General features: G+C 47.7%; 1 protein-coding gene across 4 annotated transcripts in view; it reads right to left on the bottom strand.

The window, feature by feature from the left end:
- The window catches only part of ARID3B (AT-rich interaction domain 3B), a 62,377-nt gene extending 58,224 nt beyond the window's left edge, over positions 1 to 4,153 (bottom strand). For 2 of the 4 annotated variants that reach the window (XM_039469365.2, XM_039469364.2), the window contains exons 1-2: positions 4,043 to 4,153; positions 889 to 1,520 (exon numbers count right to left, since the gene is read on the bottom strand). In XM_039469365.2, the coding sequence (XP_039325299.1) occupies positions 889 to 1,443 (555 nt within the window). In that variant the 5' untranslated portion in view covers positions 1,444 to 1,520; positions 4,043 to 4,153. The remainder of the gene's footprint in view (positions 1 to 888; positions 1,521 to 4,042) is intronic. The other 2 variants (XM_074392670.1, XM_074392669.1) reach the window with 1 other exon arrangement.
- Positions 4,154 to 21,396: the final 17,243 nt, after the last annotated feature.

A 21,396-nucleotide genomic window follows, 5' to 3' on the forward strand; every position in this document is an offset into this window, starting at 1 on the left:
AACTTGGAAAAACGTATACAGCGCCAGGTGCGGTGATGCACACCTGTAATCCCAGCACTTTGGGAGGCCGAGGCAGGTTGATCACCTGAGGTCAGGAGTTTGAGACCAGCCTACCCAACATGGTGAAACCCCATCTCTACTAAACACAAAAAATTAGCCAGGTGTGGTGGTGCATGCCTGTAATCCCAGCTACTTGGGAGGCTGAGGCAGGAGAAACTCTTGAACCTGGGAGGCGGAGGTTGCAGTGAGCCCAGATGGCGCCACTGAACTCCAGCCTGGGCAACAAGAGGGAAACTCTGTCTTAAAAAAAAAAAAAAAAAAAAAAAAAAAAAAAAAAAAAAAAAGAAAGAAAAGAAAAGCCTTTATTTTTTTTTTTTTTTTTTTTTTTTTTGAGACGGAGTTTCGCTCTTGTTACCCAGGCTGGAGTGCAATGGCGCGATCTCGGCTCACCGCAACCTCCGCCTCCTGGGTTCAGGCAATTCTCCTGCCTCAGCCTCCTGAGGAGCTGGGATTACAGGCACGTGCCACCATGCCCAGCTAATTTTTTGTAGTTTTAGTAGAGACGGGGTTTCACCATGTTGGCCAGGATGGTCTCGATCTCTTGACCTCGTGATCCACCCGCCTCGGCCTCCCAAAGTGCTGGGATTACAGGCTTGAGCCACCGTGCCCGGCGAAAAGCCTTTATTAAGAGTAACATACATTTCATTGCTTTAATGAAGAAGACAAATATTAAGTAAGAAAACGTTCCAAGTCTATTCATGTCTAGGTTGTCGGTCACTGAAGTGGGGTGAGAAGGCACAGACTGGCACAGCCCCTGACGCTGTCAGTCCAGTACCCCTCTCCAGCCTTTAGGAAAAACAAACAACCTTCCATACCAGAAAGACTGACCTGCTTGAGCTGCTCGTCCAGGCTCCAGTTCGGCTGCCCGGCTGTGGAGACAGAAGGTGGGGCCTTGGAAGCGTCTTTGGTATGGTCTTCTTTAGGCTGTTGTCCATGTGGTGGGAGCCCTGGTGCTGGAAGTAGATTGGACATGGGTGCCACTCTGGGATCTTGGCGAGCTACTTGCTGCACATGAAAATATTTTGAAGCAGCCTGGGTTTCTTTCTCAGCCACCTCTGCAACTTCATCATCCCCATCCTCATCCTCCAAACCTTCCTCTTCCTCAGGCTCTGAGTTCACGTTGCCCCGTTCAAAACCTTGGGCCACTGTGGTGGTGGCTGGAACTCTGGCTAAGGGACCCAAGGGAGTGCTGCCAGAAGGCCTCCCAGGTGTGGCAGAAAGGAGAGTCGGCTGTGTGACCAGCTTTTGGGCATACAAGAACTGGGCTTCTCTCATCTGCTGGCCCTGCTTCTCTCTGGCATCCATCTGCAGAGGAGCCAGGTGTGGCTGCTTCTGTTGCTGTTGCTGCTGCTGCTGCTGCTGCTGCTTCTGAAGTGGCTCCATTACTGCCTCAAGCTTCACCCACAGAGTGGCATGACTCTGAACCTGGGCACAGCCCACCAGGCACACTGGGTCTAAACCTTAAGTAATTAACAGAAAGCACAAAGAAGGAGGGAAAAAAACAACTATGTAAAACAGGTATAAAAAGGTTTCCTTTCCTCCAGCAGAGGGCCATTGAGTTCCGAACGCTGAACATATGCTCCTAAACCTGAGTTTTAAGATGAGTGAGTTGTGGGGGTTTTGTGAGTGGGTAGGAAAAGGTGTGAAGAAGACAAACAGGATCTCAGAGGGGAAACAGGGAATGAATCTCAGTAGTAGTAGCAGCAGACTCCTTGAGTAGCATACTATTAAAAGAAGTATATCCAGCCAATATCTAGTCTGCTAACATGTGTTCTGATCTCTCTTCCTCTGCCTTATCAAACATTAATCTGTGACCGAATTAATGTTACCGAACATTCGTTACTGGAAAGGTAACTGCGTTTGCACTGTAGCAGAAGCTGTAATCGTGCAAACAATAATAATAAAGGGACAGAACAGCCTGCCTGCAAAAGAGAGACTATGTTCCCAAGCCCATCAGAGAAAGGTATCACCTCTAAGCTAGACCCAGAACTCTCAGGCAGACAGTTTTTCTCTCAAAGAAAAAGCAAGACCAAGCAAGCTGCTCTTGGGTTTAAATTTTTCAAATTTCCTCGATCAAATTGCCAGCCTGCTTGTTGAGTAGACTGAGCCATACTAACTGGACAGGATAGTCTCAGAAAGAATCCAATTTCAACAACATGAAAGAAACACACGAGGAGGCAAGAGTCTCAAATTGCAATCGTCACTCAAAAGCAAACGGGGAAATTCCTCTGGAGATTTTAAAGTTAATTAATTTGAAACAGATATCAACATTGAACAAGTTAATGCTGCGTTGCTTTTTTTTTTTTTTTTTTAAATAAACAGCCAAGTAAATCTCTTCACATCCCCTTTCTTTCTGATTCATTTCTACTATGATACTCTCTGGCAAATACAAAAAGAAAAGGCTTTCGGGCCAAAAGCATTCTGGGGGCAGGTTTATCTGCATTCTTACCAATCAGTCTCCAAACACACATCACTTTCACACCCTCTTCTTTAGCTCCCCCACCTCTCCCTTGCAGGCCCTCACCCCCGACTTATGTTTCTTCAGCGAATCTCCATAACTGAATAGATGACTACTCAAGGGCAAACTTTAGGTGAACAGGACTTTCAACATGGCGTACAGTTTTGTCATCACATCAAAGAAGCTGTACTGCACATGTTGGGACTTGATATCTGCATTGTTCCAGTGTTTTAGGATTGGGTCGAAAGACCAAAAAAACTAAGTGTCTTTATTTAGCATCTTCAAGAATTCACAGAGAAGTAATCACATTTTTAGCAATAAACACTGCCTGGATTTAAGATGTTTTTCCAGGTTACAGTAAAAAAGGTACAAGTTTTAAAACTAGGCCAATTAGGAGAGAGAAAAATTCTCATTTGCTGTTTATCTTATAGCACTGTTTGCGTCTTTTGTCTTTCTGTAAAATACTGGAATTCCTATTTGCCTCTTACTGCCTTTACTTCCTCTCTTGGCACCTTACAAGTGTGTTATGCTTGCAGCAATACTTTCATGCTGCTTTAGCTCTTCTTAACAGTGTAAAAAAGTATGACAAGATTTACATCCACATTAAATTCAGTTGGCAAAAGTGTTCATTTAAAACGAAAACAATTTGGGTCAAATAAAATTACAGAATAAAGCCAATAATTCGGTGATCAATTTAAATGTCCTCAGAGTCATTACAGTCAATCAATCACGATCCGAATAATTTCTAAACCAAGTCCTGCCAGTCACTGAACAACTGCTTCTTGTCTTGTGGCACCATCTTCTCTGAATGCTGTCCCCAGCAGAGGGGGAGGTGTCCCTCCCACAGCCTCTTATAGTAAGACTGAGATGACTCAGTTCTACAACTCAATACACACACCCTCCCCCAAAGAGCCCATCTTCCTGCAGTCCCTAAGCAGCCAGTGATCCAAACAATACCACCTGCCTACATTTGGAGAACTTATGTCTCAAATCTAAACCTCTCCATCCCTTCACACGGGCCCCTCCCCCATTTCCCCTAAAGTTCCCGGACCACCAAGCCTGGTGCAACGGACTGCCTGAAGCTTTGAACCCGGCCTGCTGACCATTTCCCTACCTTTGCCGCCGGATTCTTTTGGCCCCAGGCCCCTTCAAGTACTACAGCCCACCTCCCCGGTCAACCCAGCACGCCTCCCCCCATTTTTTATTCACCTCCCCCATGCACCCCTATCACTTTTACCTCTCCCAACCCTCCCAGCCAATCCGCTGGCTCGCCTCCGACGGCCCCCGCCCCATCTATCTGCGCCCACTCAGCTCCAAGGCCCCTCGCCGTTCTCAACGCTTTCTCTCAAATGCCCTAATGGGCACAGGGCGCCCGGGGCTCCCGCGGCGCTCTCACTTTCCTTCGCTGTCCCCGCGCCCCCGGCCCGCGCCTTCCCCTCTCTCTCCACACCTGCCCGGAGCCCTCCACCTGCCGCACCCTACGCTCCCGCCGCGCGCGTGGGAGCCGAGACCCGTGGCGCTTACCTGTGCGTGGCGCTGCGGCTTTTCGGGCGGCGGAGGAGGCGGCCGCTCAGGCCCCGGCGCGGCAGCGGCGACTCGGACTCCTCCGCAGCCGGGGGCCACAGCCGGGGCGGGGCCCGCACCGGAAGCGCCGCCGCGGGGCCGGACCGCCGGCCAGGGGCAGGGGCGGGGGCGGGGCGGGGCGGGGCGGAGCCAGAGGGGGCGGGGCGGGCCCGAAGCCGGAAGCGGCTAAAAAGGGACCGAGGGGTGGGGCGAGGCGGAAGTGACTCCTAGGGACTGCACTGCCCGACTGAGTCGTGAGAGGAAGCGGGTGGAAGCGGGCGGAAACTTCGGCCAATGGTAAAGTGCGGACACGGGGGGGTTCCGGTGTGAGCACTTCCGCGGGGAGTTGAAAAGAGCCGGGCTGGAACGTTCTGAGCGTTTTCGGTTGCGGAGGTTGGTGTGGCTCCGGCGGCTGGTTGGGAGGAAAGTAAATAAAGAACAGAGGAGCGTAGAGTTTGCCGCTGCTTCAGTCCCTTCCGTCTCCTGCCTTCGAGCCGGTCTTCCTCAGGGATTCCCGCGTTTAGATCAGCTTTTCTCTAAACTCCGCCCATTCTTGGGACAGAACCCTGGCTGTCCCGAGAATGTTGCGTCCCGTGGAACCTTCTCACTTGAATTAGTATTCTCTATTCTCAGTTTCCAAAAGTCAGGAGTCTGTGCCAGGTGCTGTCACCTCTTGTAAAAACACGTGCTTCTCCGACGCTTTCTCTTAGACTCTGCCACCTGTTTCACGCCGCTTGGAGATAATCTGCCCGTCTGTGTTATCCAGCTCCTTGTCATGATCCCCTCTGACTATCTTCCTTGACAATGTCAGAGCCGGTGTGGCCAACCCATTCAGCATCGGGCCTCGTCCTTAGCGACCCTTATATCAGCCTCCCAATCCCAGTCAAAATCTGGACCTTGTCCCTAAACACTATCGCGTTACGACTCAGTAATTTTTTTTTTTTTTTTTTTGAGATGGATTCTTGCTCGGTCGCCCAGGATGGAGTGCAACCGCGCAATCTCGGCTCACTACCACCTCCGCTTCCCAGGTTCAAGCAATTCTCCTGCCTCAGCTTCTCGAGTAGCTGGGACTACAGGCGCGCGCCACCACGCCCGGCTAATTTTTGTATTTTTTATTTCTTTTTAATATCCAATGTGATAGTATAATTTTTATATTTTTAGTAGAGACGGGCTTTCACCATGTTGGCCAGGATGGTCTCGATCCATTTACCTCGTGATCTGCCCACCTCAGCCTCCCAAAGTGCTGGGATTACAGGTGTGAGCCACCGCACCCGGCCAGGGCTCAGTAATTGAACAACCCTCTCGTCAGCTACAGCCTGCTATCCTCTGTCAGCTTAACTACTTTTGAATTATAGGCCAGGTGCGGTAGCTCACGCCTGTAGTTTCAGCACTTTGGTAAGGCTAAGGCAGGCCCAGTAGTTGGAGACCAGCCTGGGCGACATGGTGAAACCCGGTCTCTACAAAAAAAACAAAAATTAGTGGGGCATTTTGGCGCACGCCTGTGGTCACATCTACTCAGGAGGCTGAGATAGGAGATCACCTGAGACCAGGAGAGAAGAGGCGGAGGTTGCAGTGAGCCGTGATTGTGCCACTGCTTTCCAGCCTGGATGACAGAGACAGTTTCCCCCACCAACCCGCCCCCTTACAGCATAACTGTTCTTTCACTTTTTTTTTTTTTTTTTTTTTTTTTTTTTTTTAGACGGAGTTTCGCTCTTGTTACCCAGGCTGGAGTGCAATGGCGCGATCTCGGCTCACCGCAACCTCCGCCTCCTGGGTTCAGGCAATTCTCCTGCCTCTGCCTCCTGAGTAGCTGGGATTATAGGCACGCACCACCATGCCCAGCTAATTTTTTGTATTTTTAGTAGAGACGGGGTTTCACCATGTTGACCAGGTTGGTCTCGATCTCTCGACCTCGTGATCCACCCGCCTCGGCCTCCCAAAGTGCTGGGATTACAGGCTTGAGCCACCGCGCCCGGCCTCTTTCACTTTTTTTTTTTTAGGTGGTGTCTCTGTCGCCCGGCTGGAGTGCAGTGGCGCCATCTAGGCTCACTGCAACCTCCCCCTCCCGGGTTCAAGCGGTTCTCCTGCCTCCGCCTCCCAAGTAGCTAGGATTACAGGCACGCACCACCACAGCCAGCTAATTTTTGTATTTTTAGTAGAGACGGGTTTTGCCATGTTGGCCAGGCTGGTCTTGAACTCCTAATCTCAGGTGATTTGCCCACCTAGGCTTCCCACAGTGCTGGGATTACAGGTGTGAGCCTGTTCTTTCATGTTATCGGAGCATCTAATCAGTTGAAAGCCTCTACTTTATCTCTTATCCTCTACTCTTCACTTCCCTCCTTACACAGTTAAGATTCAATGGTATACCATTACAAACCCGTCTGTACTTAATCTTAATCCCACCATACTACCTTTTCCCCAGCAAAATCCCTCACTCTGGATGTTTCTGCTTGCTTGTACCTTGTCATAGAAGATTGTCCTGCTGAGGCCGGGCACGGTGGCTCATACCCGTAATCCCAGCACTTTGGGAGGCTGAGGCAGGCGGATCACCTGAGGTCAGGAGTTCAAGACCAGAATGACCAACATGGTGAAACCCCATCTCTAATAAAAATAACAAAAATTAGCCAGGCGTGGTGGTGAAGGCCTGTAATCCCAGCTATTCCAGAGGCTGAGGCAGGAGAGCTTGAACCTGGGATGTGGAGGTTACAGTGAGCTGAGATCATGCCATTGCACTCCAGCCTGGGCGACAAGAGCGAAACTCTATTTCAAAAAAAGAAATAGAAAAGAAAATTGTCCTGCTGAACAAATTGGCATCACTAAATTAATAATTACCAACTATTAATGAACTGTGGGTGGGTTGCAGTGGTTCATGCCTGTAATCCCAGCACTTTAGGAGACAGAGGCGGGCGGATCACGAGGTCAGGAGTTTGAGACCAGGCTGTCCAACATGGTGAAATCCCATCTCTACTAAAGATACAAAAATTGTCTGGGTGCGGTGGCGGGCACCTGTAATCCCAGCTACTCAGGAAGCTAAGGCAGGAGAATTGCTTGAACCCTGGAGGCAGAGGTTGCAGTGACATGAGATCGCACCATGGCACTCCAGCCTGAGTAACAGGGCAAGACTCTTTCAGGGGAAAAAAATGGACTGTGAACTGTGACTAGAAATTTTATTATATTTTTCTAGTCAACTTGCTCTCCACGATCTCTTTTATTTTCCTCTGCACTGTCTTAATTCCTTCAGCGCTCTCCACGATCTCTACAAATCTGATCCTACACTCATACCACTTCCCCCTGAGTAACAGAAAATATAGCATGTCCTGAAATCAAGAAACCTACTTACTTGTGTTCCCATCCTGTCCTTCCCTCCTATGTATTCAGTGAAAAATATTCATTGAACTCCCACTATATGCCAGATCAGGCACTCATGTAGGTGCTTACTGAGCAGTGGACAAAATAAATTCCCGGCTCTCAAGGATCTTTACTAGTTCGGGAGAGAAAAGTATATAATGTCAGAGGTATATGCTATGAAAAAACAGCGCAGGGTAGGGGTTAGACAGTCGTGTCAGGTAGCTGCTGTTTTAGATAGTAGTCAGCCAGGAATTTATGATAAGGAGCCCTTAAGCAGAAACTAGAATTGACTTAATGGGTGTGAGCGTAGATATCCAGGGGAAGAGTGTTCCAGGCCAGGGAGATAGCAAATTCAAATGTCCTCAGGCAGGAGCCTGCTTGAGGTGCTATAGGAACAACAAGGAGACCACTGTGTAGATTGAGAGTGAGTGACTGGGAGAGTGGTAGGAGAGCAGATAAAAAGGTAGCTAGGGCCTTAACATGCAGGGCCTTATAAATTATGGCTACAATTTTGCCAGTCACCGCTGAAAGCCCTGGAAAGTTTTGAACAGAAGAGTGACTTGATCAGATTTTTATCTCTAAACAGATCATTCCAGCTCTTGTATGGAGAACAGGAGAGTAGAGGGGTAAAAGTAGAAGCACTCGTCTTGGCAGAAGATGACGGTGGCCTGAACTAGATAACAGCACTGGAGGTAGTGATAAGTGATTAGATTCCAGGTATATTTTGAAAGCGAGCCAGCCAGAACAGTGGCTCACACCTGTAATCCCAACACTATGGGAGGCTGAGGTGGGTGGATCACGTGAGCCCAAGAGTTTGAGAACAGCCTGGCAACATGGTAACAACTCCATCTCTACCAGCAAATACAAAAATTAGCCAGGTGTGATGATGTGTGCCTGTAGTCCTGGCTAGTCAGGGGGCTGAGATGGGAGGATGGCTTGAGCCCAGGAGATGGAGGTTGTAGTGAGCCATGATCACGTCACTGCACTCCAGCCTGGGCAACAGAGACAGACCCTGTCTCAAAGCAATTAAGTAAATAAATAGATAAAGTGAAACCACCAAGTTTTGCTGATGGATTGGTTGTATAGATTAGAGAAGAGAGTGAAGGATGATGCCTAGGTTTTTGGCCCAACTAACTGTTAGAATAGTGGTATCATTTACTGACCTAAGGGATACTAGCAGAGGCCAACACCAATGGAATATTAGCAATAAAAAGGAATAAAGTGGCCGGGCGCGGTGGCTCAAGCCTGTAATCCCAGCACTTTGGGAGGCCGAGGCGGGTGGATCACAAGGTGGAGAGATCGAGACCATCCTGGTCAACATGGTGAAACCCCGTCTCTACTAAAAATACAAAAAACTAGCTGGGCGTGGTGGCGCGTGCCTGTAATCCCAGCTATTTAGGAGGCTGAGGCAGGAGAATTGCCTGAGCCCAGGAGGCGGAGGTTGCGGTGAGCCGAGACCGCGCCATTGCACTCCAGCCTGGGTGACGAGAGCGAAACTCCATCTCAAAAAAAAAAAAAAAAAAAAAAAGGAATAAAGTAAGGCCTGGCATGGTGGCTTACACCTGTAATCCCAGCACTTTGGGAGGCCAAAGTGGGCAGATCACCCGAGGTCGGGAGTTTGAGACCAGCCTGACCAACATGAACAAACCCAGTCTCTACTAAAATAAAAAATTAGGCAAGCATGATGGTGCGTGCTTGTAATCCCAGTTACTGGGGAGGCTGAGGCAGGAGAACCACTTGAACCCTGGAGGTAGAGATTACAGTGAGCTGAGATTTTGCCATTGCACTCCAGCCTGGGTAAATGTAAGTCAGTGATTGCCAGGAGCTAACGGGATGGAGGGAATGATGGCAAAAAGGAGGATTTGGGGGTGATGGAATTCTTTTGAATCCTGATTGTGATAGTAGTTACACGAATCTGTACATGTGTTAAAATCCACAGGACTGTATATAACAAAAATAAAGTCAATTACTGGATGATGACAAAGTCAGTAATGGATGATGACAGACACATAGTCATCACCCCATCTGACATCTGACCAACTGCCAGATGTGTATGAGTGTGGCCTCTTAGACCAGCTAGCCTGCCAGCCACCACCAGACACATGAACTAGAGCATTCTAGACCAATTTGAAGTGAGGTCAAGGTGAAGTTTTTGTCTTAAAAGCCAAACTCCAGGCTGGGCACAGTGGCTCACGACTGTAATCCGAGCACTTTATGAGGCTGAGGCGGGTGGATCACTTGAGGTCAGGAGTTTGAGACCAGCCTGGCCAGCATGATGAAACCTCATCTTTACTAAAAAATACAAAAATTAGCCAGGTATAGTGGCAGGTGCCTGTACTCCCAGCTACTTGGGGAGTCTGAGACAAGAGATTGCTTGAACCTGGGAGGCAGAGGTCACAGTGAGCTGAGATCGTGCCATGCCCACCGGACACATGAACTGGAGCATTCTAGACCATCCAGGCCCAGCTGAGCTGGCCCAGACTGGAAGACTTCCCCAGTAAACCCATAGACTGATGAAAAAGATAAATGCTTATTGTTTTAGAGTGAAACTGGTAAGTTCTGAGGCGCTTTCTTCTGCAATAAAAACTGACACATGGGCTGGGCGTGGTGGCTCATGCATTTGTTGCCCTCCTGGGCAACAAGAGATAAACTCCATCTCAAAAGAAAACAAAAAAGCCAAACTCCATGGCTGTTCAAGTTTCCCTTCCCCATTCTTAGGGATTTCACCTTAACCTCTTGCAATATTGGATCCTTCCATTAGTATTCAAGCAAACTCTAGTTTCACTGATCTTTTGCTTTCAGAAGAAGAACAAAAAGCCTTTCCCTCAATCCTGCATTCTGTTGACTAAAGCCTTATCTTACTAATTCCCCTTCCTGGCAAAACTTCTAGAGTTACTGTCTTCACTACAGCCCAAGTGATCGAATCTTTCTCCTTAAAATGCCCTATGGCTTCGCATTGCTCTTGGGAACAAGAGCTAAATTCCTTTATGTGGCCTGCAGCGCCCTCAGAAGATCTAGCTTCTTGCCTACCTCTTTGCTTTTATCTGTCTCAAGGCATAGAAAAAGGGCCTAGGAAAGTGGCCCTACTAGTTGATCTCAGTAGCTGAAACAGAAAAAAAGCATGCCCCTCCTATCACAGAAATATGATACAAGTGACAGAAAGTGTAGCATGCCCCGAAACCTAGATGATTAAATCCTGAGATATATGCCCATTTATGTCATAAGGAATATCATTTAATCTCTGGCTTCTAAGGGGTAGTGGGTTGAACAGAATAGCCACAGTGTCCTTCAGCTTCTCCCATCCAGAGTTAGAATCTGTTTCTCCATTTGCTGACTCTAGGCTTGGCCATGTGACTTGCTTTGTGGAGGACAATGGCAAATGTCAAGCAAATAGTGAGTTGAGAAGTGATTGCAATAGGGCCTTGCTTCCTCTTGCTGCTGGGGCCTCTTCCACTACCACGTGGATAACTCCTGTTAACTTAATGGGTGATGACAGACACATAGTCATCACTCCATCTGACATCTGACCAACTGCCAGCTGTGTATGAGTGTGGCCCCTTAGACCAGGTAGCCTGCCAGTCACCACCGAACCCATGAACTGGAGCATTCTAGACCATCCAGGCCCAGCTGAGCTGGCCCAGACTGGAAGACTTCCCCAGCAAACCCACAGACTGATGAAAAAGAATAAATGCGACGGCCGGGCGTGGTGGCTCAAGCCTGTAATCCCAGCACTTTGGGAGGCCGAGGCGGGTGGATCATGAGGTCAAGAGATCGAGACCATCCTGGTCAACATGGTGAAACCCTGTCTCTACTAAAAATACAAAAAACTAGCTGGGCGTGGTGGTGCCTGCCTGTAATCCCACCTACTTAGGAGGCTGAGGCAGGAGAATTGCCTGAGCCCAGGAGGCGGAGGTTGCGGTGAGCCGAGATCGTGCCATTGCACTCCAGCTTGGGTAACAAGAGCAAAACTCCGTCTCAAAAAAAAAAAAAAGAATAAATGCTTATCGTTTTAGAGTGAAACCGGTAAGTTTTGAGGCGCTTTCTTCTGCAATAAAAACTGACACACGGGCTGGGCGTGGTGGCTCATGCCTATAATCCCAGCACTTTCGGAGGCCGAGGTGGGTGGATCACGAAGTCGGGAAATTGAGACCATCCTGGCTAATACGATGAAACTCTGTCTCTACTAGAAATACAAAAAATTAGCCAGGCGTGGTGGTTCACGCCTGTAGTCCCAGCTACACGGGAGGGAAAAAAAGACAGATACACAAAGCATTTTCTTTGCGTTTCTCAGGACGGATTTGTTTGGTGTACTTCTTAGAGTGCCTGAAGCCATCATGCGTCATTTTCACAGAGGTGGTCTGTGTTACCTTAAGTTACCTCATCAGATTTCTCACAGTGTTGCTGATTTATAGCAAAAAATATTTAAGACATAACAATGCACATCATGTCTCTTGTTATTTCAACTTGTTCAGTGAAGGTAATTTCATTTGCGAAGTTTTCATTCATTTTATTACTCTTTTTTTTTGAGACAGAGTTTCACTCTTGTTACCCAGGCTGGAGTGCAACGGCGCAATCTCGGCTCACCGCAACCTCCGCCTCCTGGGTTCAGGCAATTCTCCTGCCTCAGCCTCCTGAGTAGCTGGGATTACAGGCACGGGCCACCATGCCCAGCTAATGTTTTGTATTTTTAGTAGAGACGGGGTTTCACCATGTTGGCCAGTGTGGTCTCGATCTCTTGCCCTCGTGATCCACCCGTCTCAGCCTCCCAAAGTGCTGGGATTACAGGCTTGAGCCACCGTGCCGGGCCTTTTTTTTTTTTTTTTTTTTTTAATTGAGACTGGGATCTCGCTGGTCTCCTGGGTTCAGGCAGACCTCCTGTGTCAGCCTCAGGGTCTCACTGTGTCACCCAGGCTGGTCCAGAACTCTTGGGCTCGAGTGATCCTCCTGCGTCAGCCTTCCAAAGTGCTAGGATTTCAAGCATAAATCACCATGCCAGGACTTGTTACCATTTTTTTTTTTTTTTTTTTTTTTTTCGGAGATAGCGTCTTCTCTATATCACCCAGGCTAGAGTACAGTGATATGATCTCTTGATCTTAGCTCACTGCGGCCTCTGCCTCCCGGGCTCAAGTGATCCTCCCACCTCAGCCTCCCGAGTAGCTGGGACCACAGGTGTGTATCATCATGCCTAGCTAATTTTTGTATTTTTGTAGAGATATGGTTTCACCATGTTGCCCAAGCTGATCTTGAACTCCTGGACTCTGATCCTCCTGCCAAAGTGCTAGGATTACAAGCGCGAGTCATCGTGCCTGGCCCTTGTTACTTTTTTTTTTTTTTGAGACGGAGTTTCGCTCTTGTTACCCAGGCTGGAGTGCAATGGCACGATCTCGGCTCACTGAAACCTCCGCCTCCTGGGTTCAAGCAATTCTCTTGCCTCAGCCTCCTGAGTAGCTGGGATTACAGGCATGTGCCACCATGCCCAGCTAAATTTTTGTATTTTTAGTAGAGACGGGGTTTCACCATGCTGACCGGGATGGTTTCAATCTCTTGACCTTGTGGTCCACCTGCCTCGGCCTCCCAAAGTGCTGGGATTACAGGTGTGAGCCACCGCACCCGGCCTGTTACTCTTTTTTTTTTTTTTTTTTTTTTTTTTTTTTTTTTTTTTAAAGCAACAACAACAAAGGTTAGGCTGGGAATGGTGGCTCACGGCTGTAATTCCAGCACTTTGGGAGGCCGAGGCGGGTGGATCACCTGAGGTCAGGAGTTCGAGACCAGCCTGGCCAACATTGCAAAACCGCATCTCTACTACAAATAAAAAAATTAGCTGGGTGTGGTGGTGGGCACCTGTAATCCCGGCTACTGGGGAGGCTGAGCCAGGAGAATCACTTGAAATGGGAGGTGGAGGTTGCAGTGAGCCGAGATTGTGCCACTGCACCCCAGCCTGGGCAACAGGAGTGAGACTTCATCTCAAAAAAAAAAAAAAAAGGAAAGAAAAAGGTTAACACTAGGCTTGATGCCTCTCACCTATGATTTTATCACTTTGAGAGGCCTAGCCAGGAAGATCACTTGGGACCAGGCATTCAAGTTCAGCCTGGGCAACAGAGCAAGACCCTGTTGCCTAGGCTGGAGTACAGTGAGGCAATTTTGGCTCACTGCAACCTCCGTGTTCCAAATTCCATCGATTCTCTCTTCTCAACCTCCTGAATAGCTGGGATTACAGGTGCATGCCACCATGCCCAACTACTTTTTGTATTTTTTTTTTTTTTTTTTTTTTTTGAGACGGAGTTTCGCTCTTGTTGCCCAGGCTGGAGTGCAATGGCGGGATCTCGGCTCACCGCAACCTCCGCCTCCTGGGTTCAGGCAATTCTCCTGCCTCAGCCTCCTGAGTAGCTCGGATTACAGACATGTGTCACCGTGCCCAGCTAATTTTTTGTATTTTTAGTAGAGACGGGGTTTCACCGTGTTGACCAGGATGGTCTCGATCTTTTGACCTCGTGATCCACCTGCCTCGGCCTCCCGAAGTGCTGGGATTACAGGCTTGAGCCACCGCGCCCGGCCTACTTTTTGTATTTTTAGTAGAGATGGGGTTTTACCATGTTGGTCAGGCTGGTCTCGAACTCCTGACCTCATGATCTGCCCGCCTCTGCCTACCAGAGTACTGGGATTGTAGGCATAAGCCACTGTACCTGGCAAAGAAGTTTTAAAAAAAAAATTGCCAGGCATGGTGGTGCGTGCCTGCAGTCCTAGCTACTCCGATGGGAAGCTGAGGCAGGATCACTTGAGCAGTGAGCTATGATCATGCCATTACACTCCAGCCTGAGCAATAGAATGAGAGTTTGTCTCAAAAAAAAAAAAAAAAAAAAAAAAAAGGTTGCGTTATATAAGCATTGGATATCATTTTTAAAATTTATGTTTTGTTATACATTTAGTCTTTTTTTCTTGAGACAGAGTCTTACTCTGTTGCCCAAGCTGGAGTACAGTGGCGTGATCTTGATTCACTGCAACCTCTGCCTCCTGGATTCAAGTGATTCTTCTGCCTCAGCTTCCCAAGTAGCTGGGGCTACAGGCACGAACCACCACCTCTACCTAATGTTTTTGTATTTTAGTAGAGACGAGGTTTCACCATATTGGCCAGGCTGGTCTCAAACTCCTGACCTCATGATCAGCCTGCTTTGGCCTCCCAAAGTGCTGGGATTACAGGCATGAGCCACATGCCTAGCCAAACTTTTTTGTATTTTTATTTATTTATTTTTTTAAAGATGGGGTTTCACCATGTTGGTCAGGGTGGTCTTGAACTCCCAACCTCAGGTGATCCGCCTACCTTGGCCTCCAAAGTGCTTGGATTACGGGCATGAGCCACCACGCCTGGCCTACTTTTTTTTTTTTTTTTTTTTCCGAGGCGGAGTTTCGCTCTCGTTACCCAGGCTGGAGTGCAATGGCACGATCTCGGCTCACCGCAACCTCCGCCTCCTGGGTTCAGGCAATTCTCCTGCCTCAGCCTCCTGAGTAGCTGGGATTACAGGCACGCGCCACCATGCCCAGCTAATTTTTTTGTATTTTTAGTAGAGACGGGGTTTCACAATGTTGACCAGGATGGTCTCGATCTCTTGACCTCGTGATCCACCTGCCTCGGCCTTCCAAAGTGCTGGGATTACAGGCATGAACCACCGCGCCCGGCTACTTTTTTGTATTTTTAGTAGAGATGGGATTTTGCCATGTTCACCAGGGTGGTCTTGAACTCCCGACCTCAGGTGATCCACCTGCCATAGCCTCTCAAAATACTGGGATTACAAGTGTGAGCCACTCACTGAGCCTGGCCTAAACTTACTGTTAAATGTATAGTGCATAAAAGCTAAGAAACAACAGGTCAGGCAAGGTGGCTCATGCCTGTAATCCTAGCACTTTGGGAGGCCGAGGTGAGCGGATTGCCTGAGCTCAGGAGTTTGAGACCAGCCTGGGCAACCTGGTAAAACTCCGTCTCTACTAAAATACAAAAAATTAGCCAGGCTTGGCAGTGTGTGCCTGCAGTCCCATATACTCTGGAGGCTGAGGCAGGAGAACTACTTGAACCCGGGAGGTAGAGGTTGCGGTGAGCCGAGATCGTGCCATTACACTCCAGCCTGGGGTACAGAGTGAGACTCCATCTCCAACAACAACAACAACAGCAACAGGTAAATGGCCATATTATGGAACAATAATGTCATAACTAATGAGGTCATAACTAATAAAGGGAAAATGCCTTTAGTTTGTGTTTATGATAGCCAGTGTAATTGTTGATACATGAGATTTGATGTTTTAGCATGAGTGGGTGTCAATTCTGGGACTCTGTACACATATACACATATTAAAATTAAATTTAAATTAATTTAATTTAAATTAATAGTGATTACATTGAAATTAAATAGTGATTACATTTTCAACTTCATTTGCCCCACAGAGGTTTTTTAGGATTAACTACCCCAGGAAGGCAGCAAAGGATTGTCCTGCAGTTACTGTAACTTTTACTGTCATGGAAAGTTAAAATGAAACCAGATGATTAAGGTTTCCACCTGTCGAGAGATGAAGTTATAGCCTGAGGAGCCTCTATTAGCATGTGTAAAGCCTCTGCTGAGTAAATGGTATTAACTTGTGTAAAGAAAGAATGTGAGGAGGGGGCCCTGAAAGGAGGTATATCAAGTCAACACATTCCTGAGGGGATCTCTCTAGCTGTGGCGGTGGATGCGCCAGTAAGGTATCTGCATCCTGAGTGGGCTTTCAGTGTGTTTTCCCATCGGGAGGGGATACGACCATCAGGCTGACTACTGGGTGTCCTCTTGTACGGAACTGTTTGTATTTTAACTCAGACAATTGGTATTTGGTGTCTGGTGACCTGGGTTATGTGATGTGTCAGCCTCCACTAACCACTAAACCCTGGGGAAATGCCAGTACCTAGTTAATGAGGCTCAAAGGTAAACTTTGAAAACTTTTTCAAAGTAACGAGCCCTCCTGGCAGTGGACAGACCAGTATTCCCCTGAAGATAGCGGCTGTCTTGCCACATTCTCTTTCCACATGCTCTCACTGCAAAGATCTTTTCCAAGCCCAGGGCTCCGATTTGCCAACATGCTGATAAACTGATTTGACTATATTGTTCTTCCTCTCACCTGGGAATAGAAGAGATTAGACCTCTAAGGCAAGCAAAAGGGCCAATCCCAGAGTGACTCATCTTTGAAAATATTGGATCGTTTCGCTCTCCCTAATACTTAATTAAAAGCCGTCTTTGCAAAGCATCATCCTATTTCTGTAGTGGTTCCAGCACTCAGCAGTCCCAGAGACTGCCAGAGCAAAAGGGAGCAGGAGGCAGTTCAAGCCATCTGTCCTAGAGTAGGACATCTGGTCACAGGCCTGTGCCTCTGGTCAGGGCTCTTTGGGAGCCATCTGGCCCTCCAACCCACAGAGCTGTGCTAATCCAGACCCTGTAAAGTGCTGGTGAGACTGAGAGGGTACGCAAGCCAAAGTTAGCCTGGCAGTGAGCTTGACTGTCTGGGAGAGTTGCAGGGCCAACCGATTTTCATAAATGTGTCCACAGACATCTACGCAGGCCCAGGGGCTTTATATCTATCAAAACATCTTTATTGGCCTGGCGCGGTGGCTCACACCTGTAATCCCAGCACTTTGGGAGGCCGAGGCGGGTGGATCATCTGAGGTGGGGGGTTCAAGACCAGCTTGACCAACATGGTGAAACCCATCTCTACTAAAAATACAAAATTAGCCAGGCATGGTGGTGCATGCCTGTAATCCTAGCTACTCGAGAGGCTGAGGTAGGAGAATCGCTTGAACCTGGCAGGCGGAGGTTGTGGTGAGCCAAGATCCTGCCAGTGCACTCCAGCCTGGGCAACAAGAGCAAAACTCCAACTCAAAAAAAAAAAAAATTTTTTATTTCCAAGCACTGACTCTCAATACTGGGTTATCAAAGACAGTAATAAGGATTTTCTTTTTTCTTTACATTCACCAGCTCAACAAGTAATAAGGATTTTCTATTGCCAGAGTTGGCTGAGACCCTTGTTCTCTGGAGGCGAAAACACACGCATGTGTGCACACACACACATACCACACACAAACGTACACACACACAGACACACACACACACACACACACACACACACACCCACACACCAGTCTGTCAATTTCAGCAGAAGCAGGAAAAAAGTCTAGAGAAATTAGTTTTGGATGATACTAGGTACTTATTTCAGAAACATGAACTCAGAGGATGCAAGTTACTCTGAAGAAATTTTCATGGAAAAGGTGTTTCGCAAATACAGCCTGGGGAACATTGATTTTGTTCGGTTTGAGATGTTTGGGCTCCTGGTTCATCGTGTCTTGTTGCCCGACACAGCACATACCATGCAACTATGTTCCTCTTGCAAGCTTGATACTGTTTTATCCCTGATTCTTAGCTAAAGGAGGCTTCAACCTGGGCAATATCATGAGACCCCATCTATACAATAAATAGAAAAAATTAGCCTGGTGTGGTGGCATTCACCTGCAGTCCCAGCAGCTTGGGAGGCTGAGGCAGGAGGATTGCTTGAGCCTGGGAAATCAAGGCTGCAGTGAGCCATGACTGTACCACTGCACTTGGTGTGGGTGACAGGATGAGACCCTGTCTCAAAATAAATAAATAAAGTAACATAAAGGAAGCTGATTATACTACAATGGGAGTCTTCACAATTTTATTAAGGTGAAATCTATGAAACGCCAGAAAGGCTGAAAAACTTGTCTACTTCAGGCCTTTGCTTCCTGCTTTATGGCAAAAGCACATGTTGAATATTTAGATTAATTCAAACCAATCTCAGCGCAGATTTTTTTAAACATTTATTTATTTATTTATTTTTGGAGACGGAGTTTCGCTCTTGTTACCCAGGCTGGAGTGCAATGGCGCAATCTCGGCTCACCGCAACCTCCGCCTCCTGGGTTCAGGCAATTCTCCTGCCTCAGCCTCCTGAGCAGCTGGGATTACAGGCACGCGCCACCATGCCCAGCTAATTTTTTGTATTTTTAGTAGAGACGGGGTTTCACCATGTTGACCAGGATGGTAGGACACGGTTTCACCATGTTGACCAGGATGGTCTCGATCTCTTGACCTCGTGATCCACCCGCCTCGGCCTCCCAAAGTGCTGGGATTACAGGCGTGAGCCACCGCGCCCAGCCCAGCGCAGATTTTTAACTCTGATGCAATTTCAGGGAACAATAGTTAACATCATTTAGGAATCGAATTTAGAAACCTCACCTTTTTTTTTTTTTTTTTTTTTTTTTTTTTTTGTGAGACGGAGTTTCGCTCTTGTTACCCAGGCTGGAGTGCAATGGCGCGATCTCGGCTCACCGCAACCTCCGCCTCCTGGGCTCAGGCAATTCTCCTGCCTCAGCCTCCTGAGTAGCTGGGATTACAGGCACGCGCCACCATGCCCAGCTAGTTTTTTTTGTATTTTTAGTAGAGACAGGGTTTCACTATGTTGACCAGGATGGTCTCGATCTCTCGACCTCGTGATCCACCCGCCTTGGCCTCCCAAAGTGCTGGGATTACAGGCTTGAGCCACCGCGCCCGGCGAAACCTCACCTTTAAAAATGGAGCCAGATTTTCCATCTCTCTACTTAAAGTGAAAGTTTGATTTCATAATGCTTATAACTGTACTGAGATTGTGTTGGAAGAGAAGAGATTGATTAGAAAGCTAACTGATCTAATATTCTCCTGACCAATTCCCTTTCATATCTCTCTCCCCACAAAAAGGGACAAAATGCTGAGCTTAATACTGTGGTCATCAAGCAGCCAATCATTTCCTAATATGGACTGTTCAGTCCTTCAGTTTCACTTCTGGAATCCACGTACTAGGAGAATAGTATTTACATTTGTGTATATTTTTTACAACTCTTTCCCTTCTCAGTCCCAAGAGAGAAGCCTCTGTGTTGCTTCCTTTAACGTTAATTATGACGTCTGTAATGACTCTATTTCCTGAACCTACAGTATGGGATCAGCTCTAACACATCGCCCTAATAGTTTGATTACAAAGTTCAAATGAATAATAACAAAATTTGAGGCCGGGCACGGTGGCTCATACACGTAATCTCAGTACTTTGGGAGGCCAAGGTGGGCAGATCATTTGAGGTCAGGAGATCCAGACTAGCCTGGCCAACATGGTGAAACCCCATCTCTACTACAAATACAAAAATTAGGCCAGGCTTGGTGGCTCACACCTGTAATCCCAGCACTTTGGGAGGCCGAGGCGGGTGGATTACTGAGGTCGGGAGTTTGAGACCAGCCTGACCAACATGGAGAAGCCCTGTCTCTACTAAAAATGCACAATTAGCTGGCCGTGTTGGTGCATGCCTGTAATCCCAGCTACTTGGGAGGCTGAGGCAGGAGTATTGCTTGAACCCAGGAGGCAGAGGTTTCGGTGAGCTGAGATCATGCCATTGTACTCGGGCCTGGGCAACAAGAGTGAAACTCTGTCTCAAAAAATAAAACATAAGTAAATAAAACAAAAACGCAAAAATTAGCTGGGTGTTGTGGTGGACGCCTGTAATCCCAGCCTCTGGGGAGGCTGAGGCGGGAGAATCGTTTGAGCCCAGGAGGCAGAGATTGCAGTGAGCCAAGATCGTGCCATTGCACTCCAGCCTGGGTGACAGAGTGAGACTCTGTCTCAAAAATAAAAAAAAACTTAAAAAAATGAAATCACAAAATGTGAAGAATCCCTCTTTATTGAAAACGAGTGGCTACCAAAAAAAAATGATTACAGATATTAAAAATAATGAAGTTAATATACTTCTCCTGACTGGGAAGATGTCAGCAGTATGATTTAAAGAGAAATTACTGGGCTGGGTGCAGTGGTTCACGCCAGTAATCCCAGCACTTTGGGAGTCTGAGGTGGGTGGATCATTAGGTCAGGAGTTTGAGACCAGCCTGGCCAACACGGTAAAACCCCCGTCTCTACTAAAAACACAAAAATTAGCCGGGCGTGGTGGTGTGCACCTGTAATCTCAGCAGCTGAGGCAGGAGGCTGAGGCAGGAGAATAGCTTGAACCCATGAGGTAGAGAGAAATCAGCAGGCTGAGAGTAGTGCTTCACGCCTGTAATACTTACACTTTGGGAGGCTGAGGCAGAAGGATCCCCTGAGCCCAGGAATTGGGGACCAGCTGAGGCAACATAGCGTGACCCATCTTTACAAAAAATAAAGGTTTTAATTAGCTGGACATGGTGGCTGTAGTCTCAGCTACGCAGAAGCCTGAGGTAAAAGGGTTGCTTGAACCCAGGAGGTCGAGGCTGCAGTGAGCCATGATCATGCCACTGTGCTCCAGCCTGAGTAACACAGTGAGACCATGTCGAGAGAAAGAGAGAGAGAGAGACAGAGAGAGAGAGAGAGAGAGAGAGAAACTAGCAAGTTACAGAGAAGCATGTAAAATAAAATTATTTGAAAAAACTGAACAATGATTTAATCTTTTAGAAACCAATTTCCATTTTTTTTTTTTTTTTTTTTTTTTTTTTAGATGGAGTGTCGCTCTATCGCCGAGGCTGGAGCGCAGTGCTGTGATCTCAGGTCACTGCAACCTTCGTCTCCTGGTTTCAAGCAATGGGATTACAGGCGTAAGCCACTGCACCCGGCCCCAATTTTCCATCTTAACAATAAAGACAGTTATGATACATTGATACATATCCTATCTTTAGACTCCAGTTTAATTCTGGCTTTTTTTTTTTTTTTTTTTTTTTGAGACGGAGTCTTGCTTTGATGCCCAGGCTGGAGTGCAGTGGCACAATCTCAGCTCACTGCAACCTCTGCCTCCCAGGTTCAAGCAATCCTGCCTCAGCCTCCCAAGTAGCTGGGATTATAGGCACATGCCACCGTGCCCAGCTGATTTTTACAGTTTTAGTAGAGACAGGGTTTTGCCATGGTCTGGTCTTCAACATCTCACCTCAGGCGATCTGCCCACCTCGGCCTCCCAA

The sequence above is a fragment of the Saimiri boliviensis genome, chromosome 2 (assembly GCF_048565385.1).
Source record: "Saimiri boliviensis isolate mSaiBol1 chromosome 2, mSaiBol1.pri, whole genome shotgun sequence".
NCBI lineage: Eukaryota > Metazoa > Chordata > Mammalia > Primates > Cebidae > Saimiri > Saimiri boliviensis.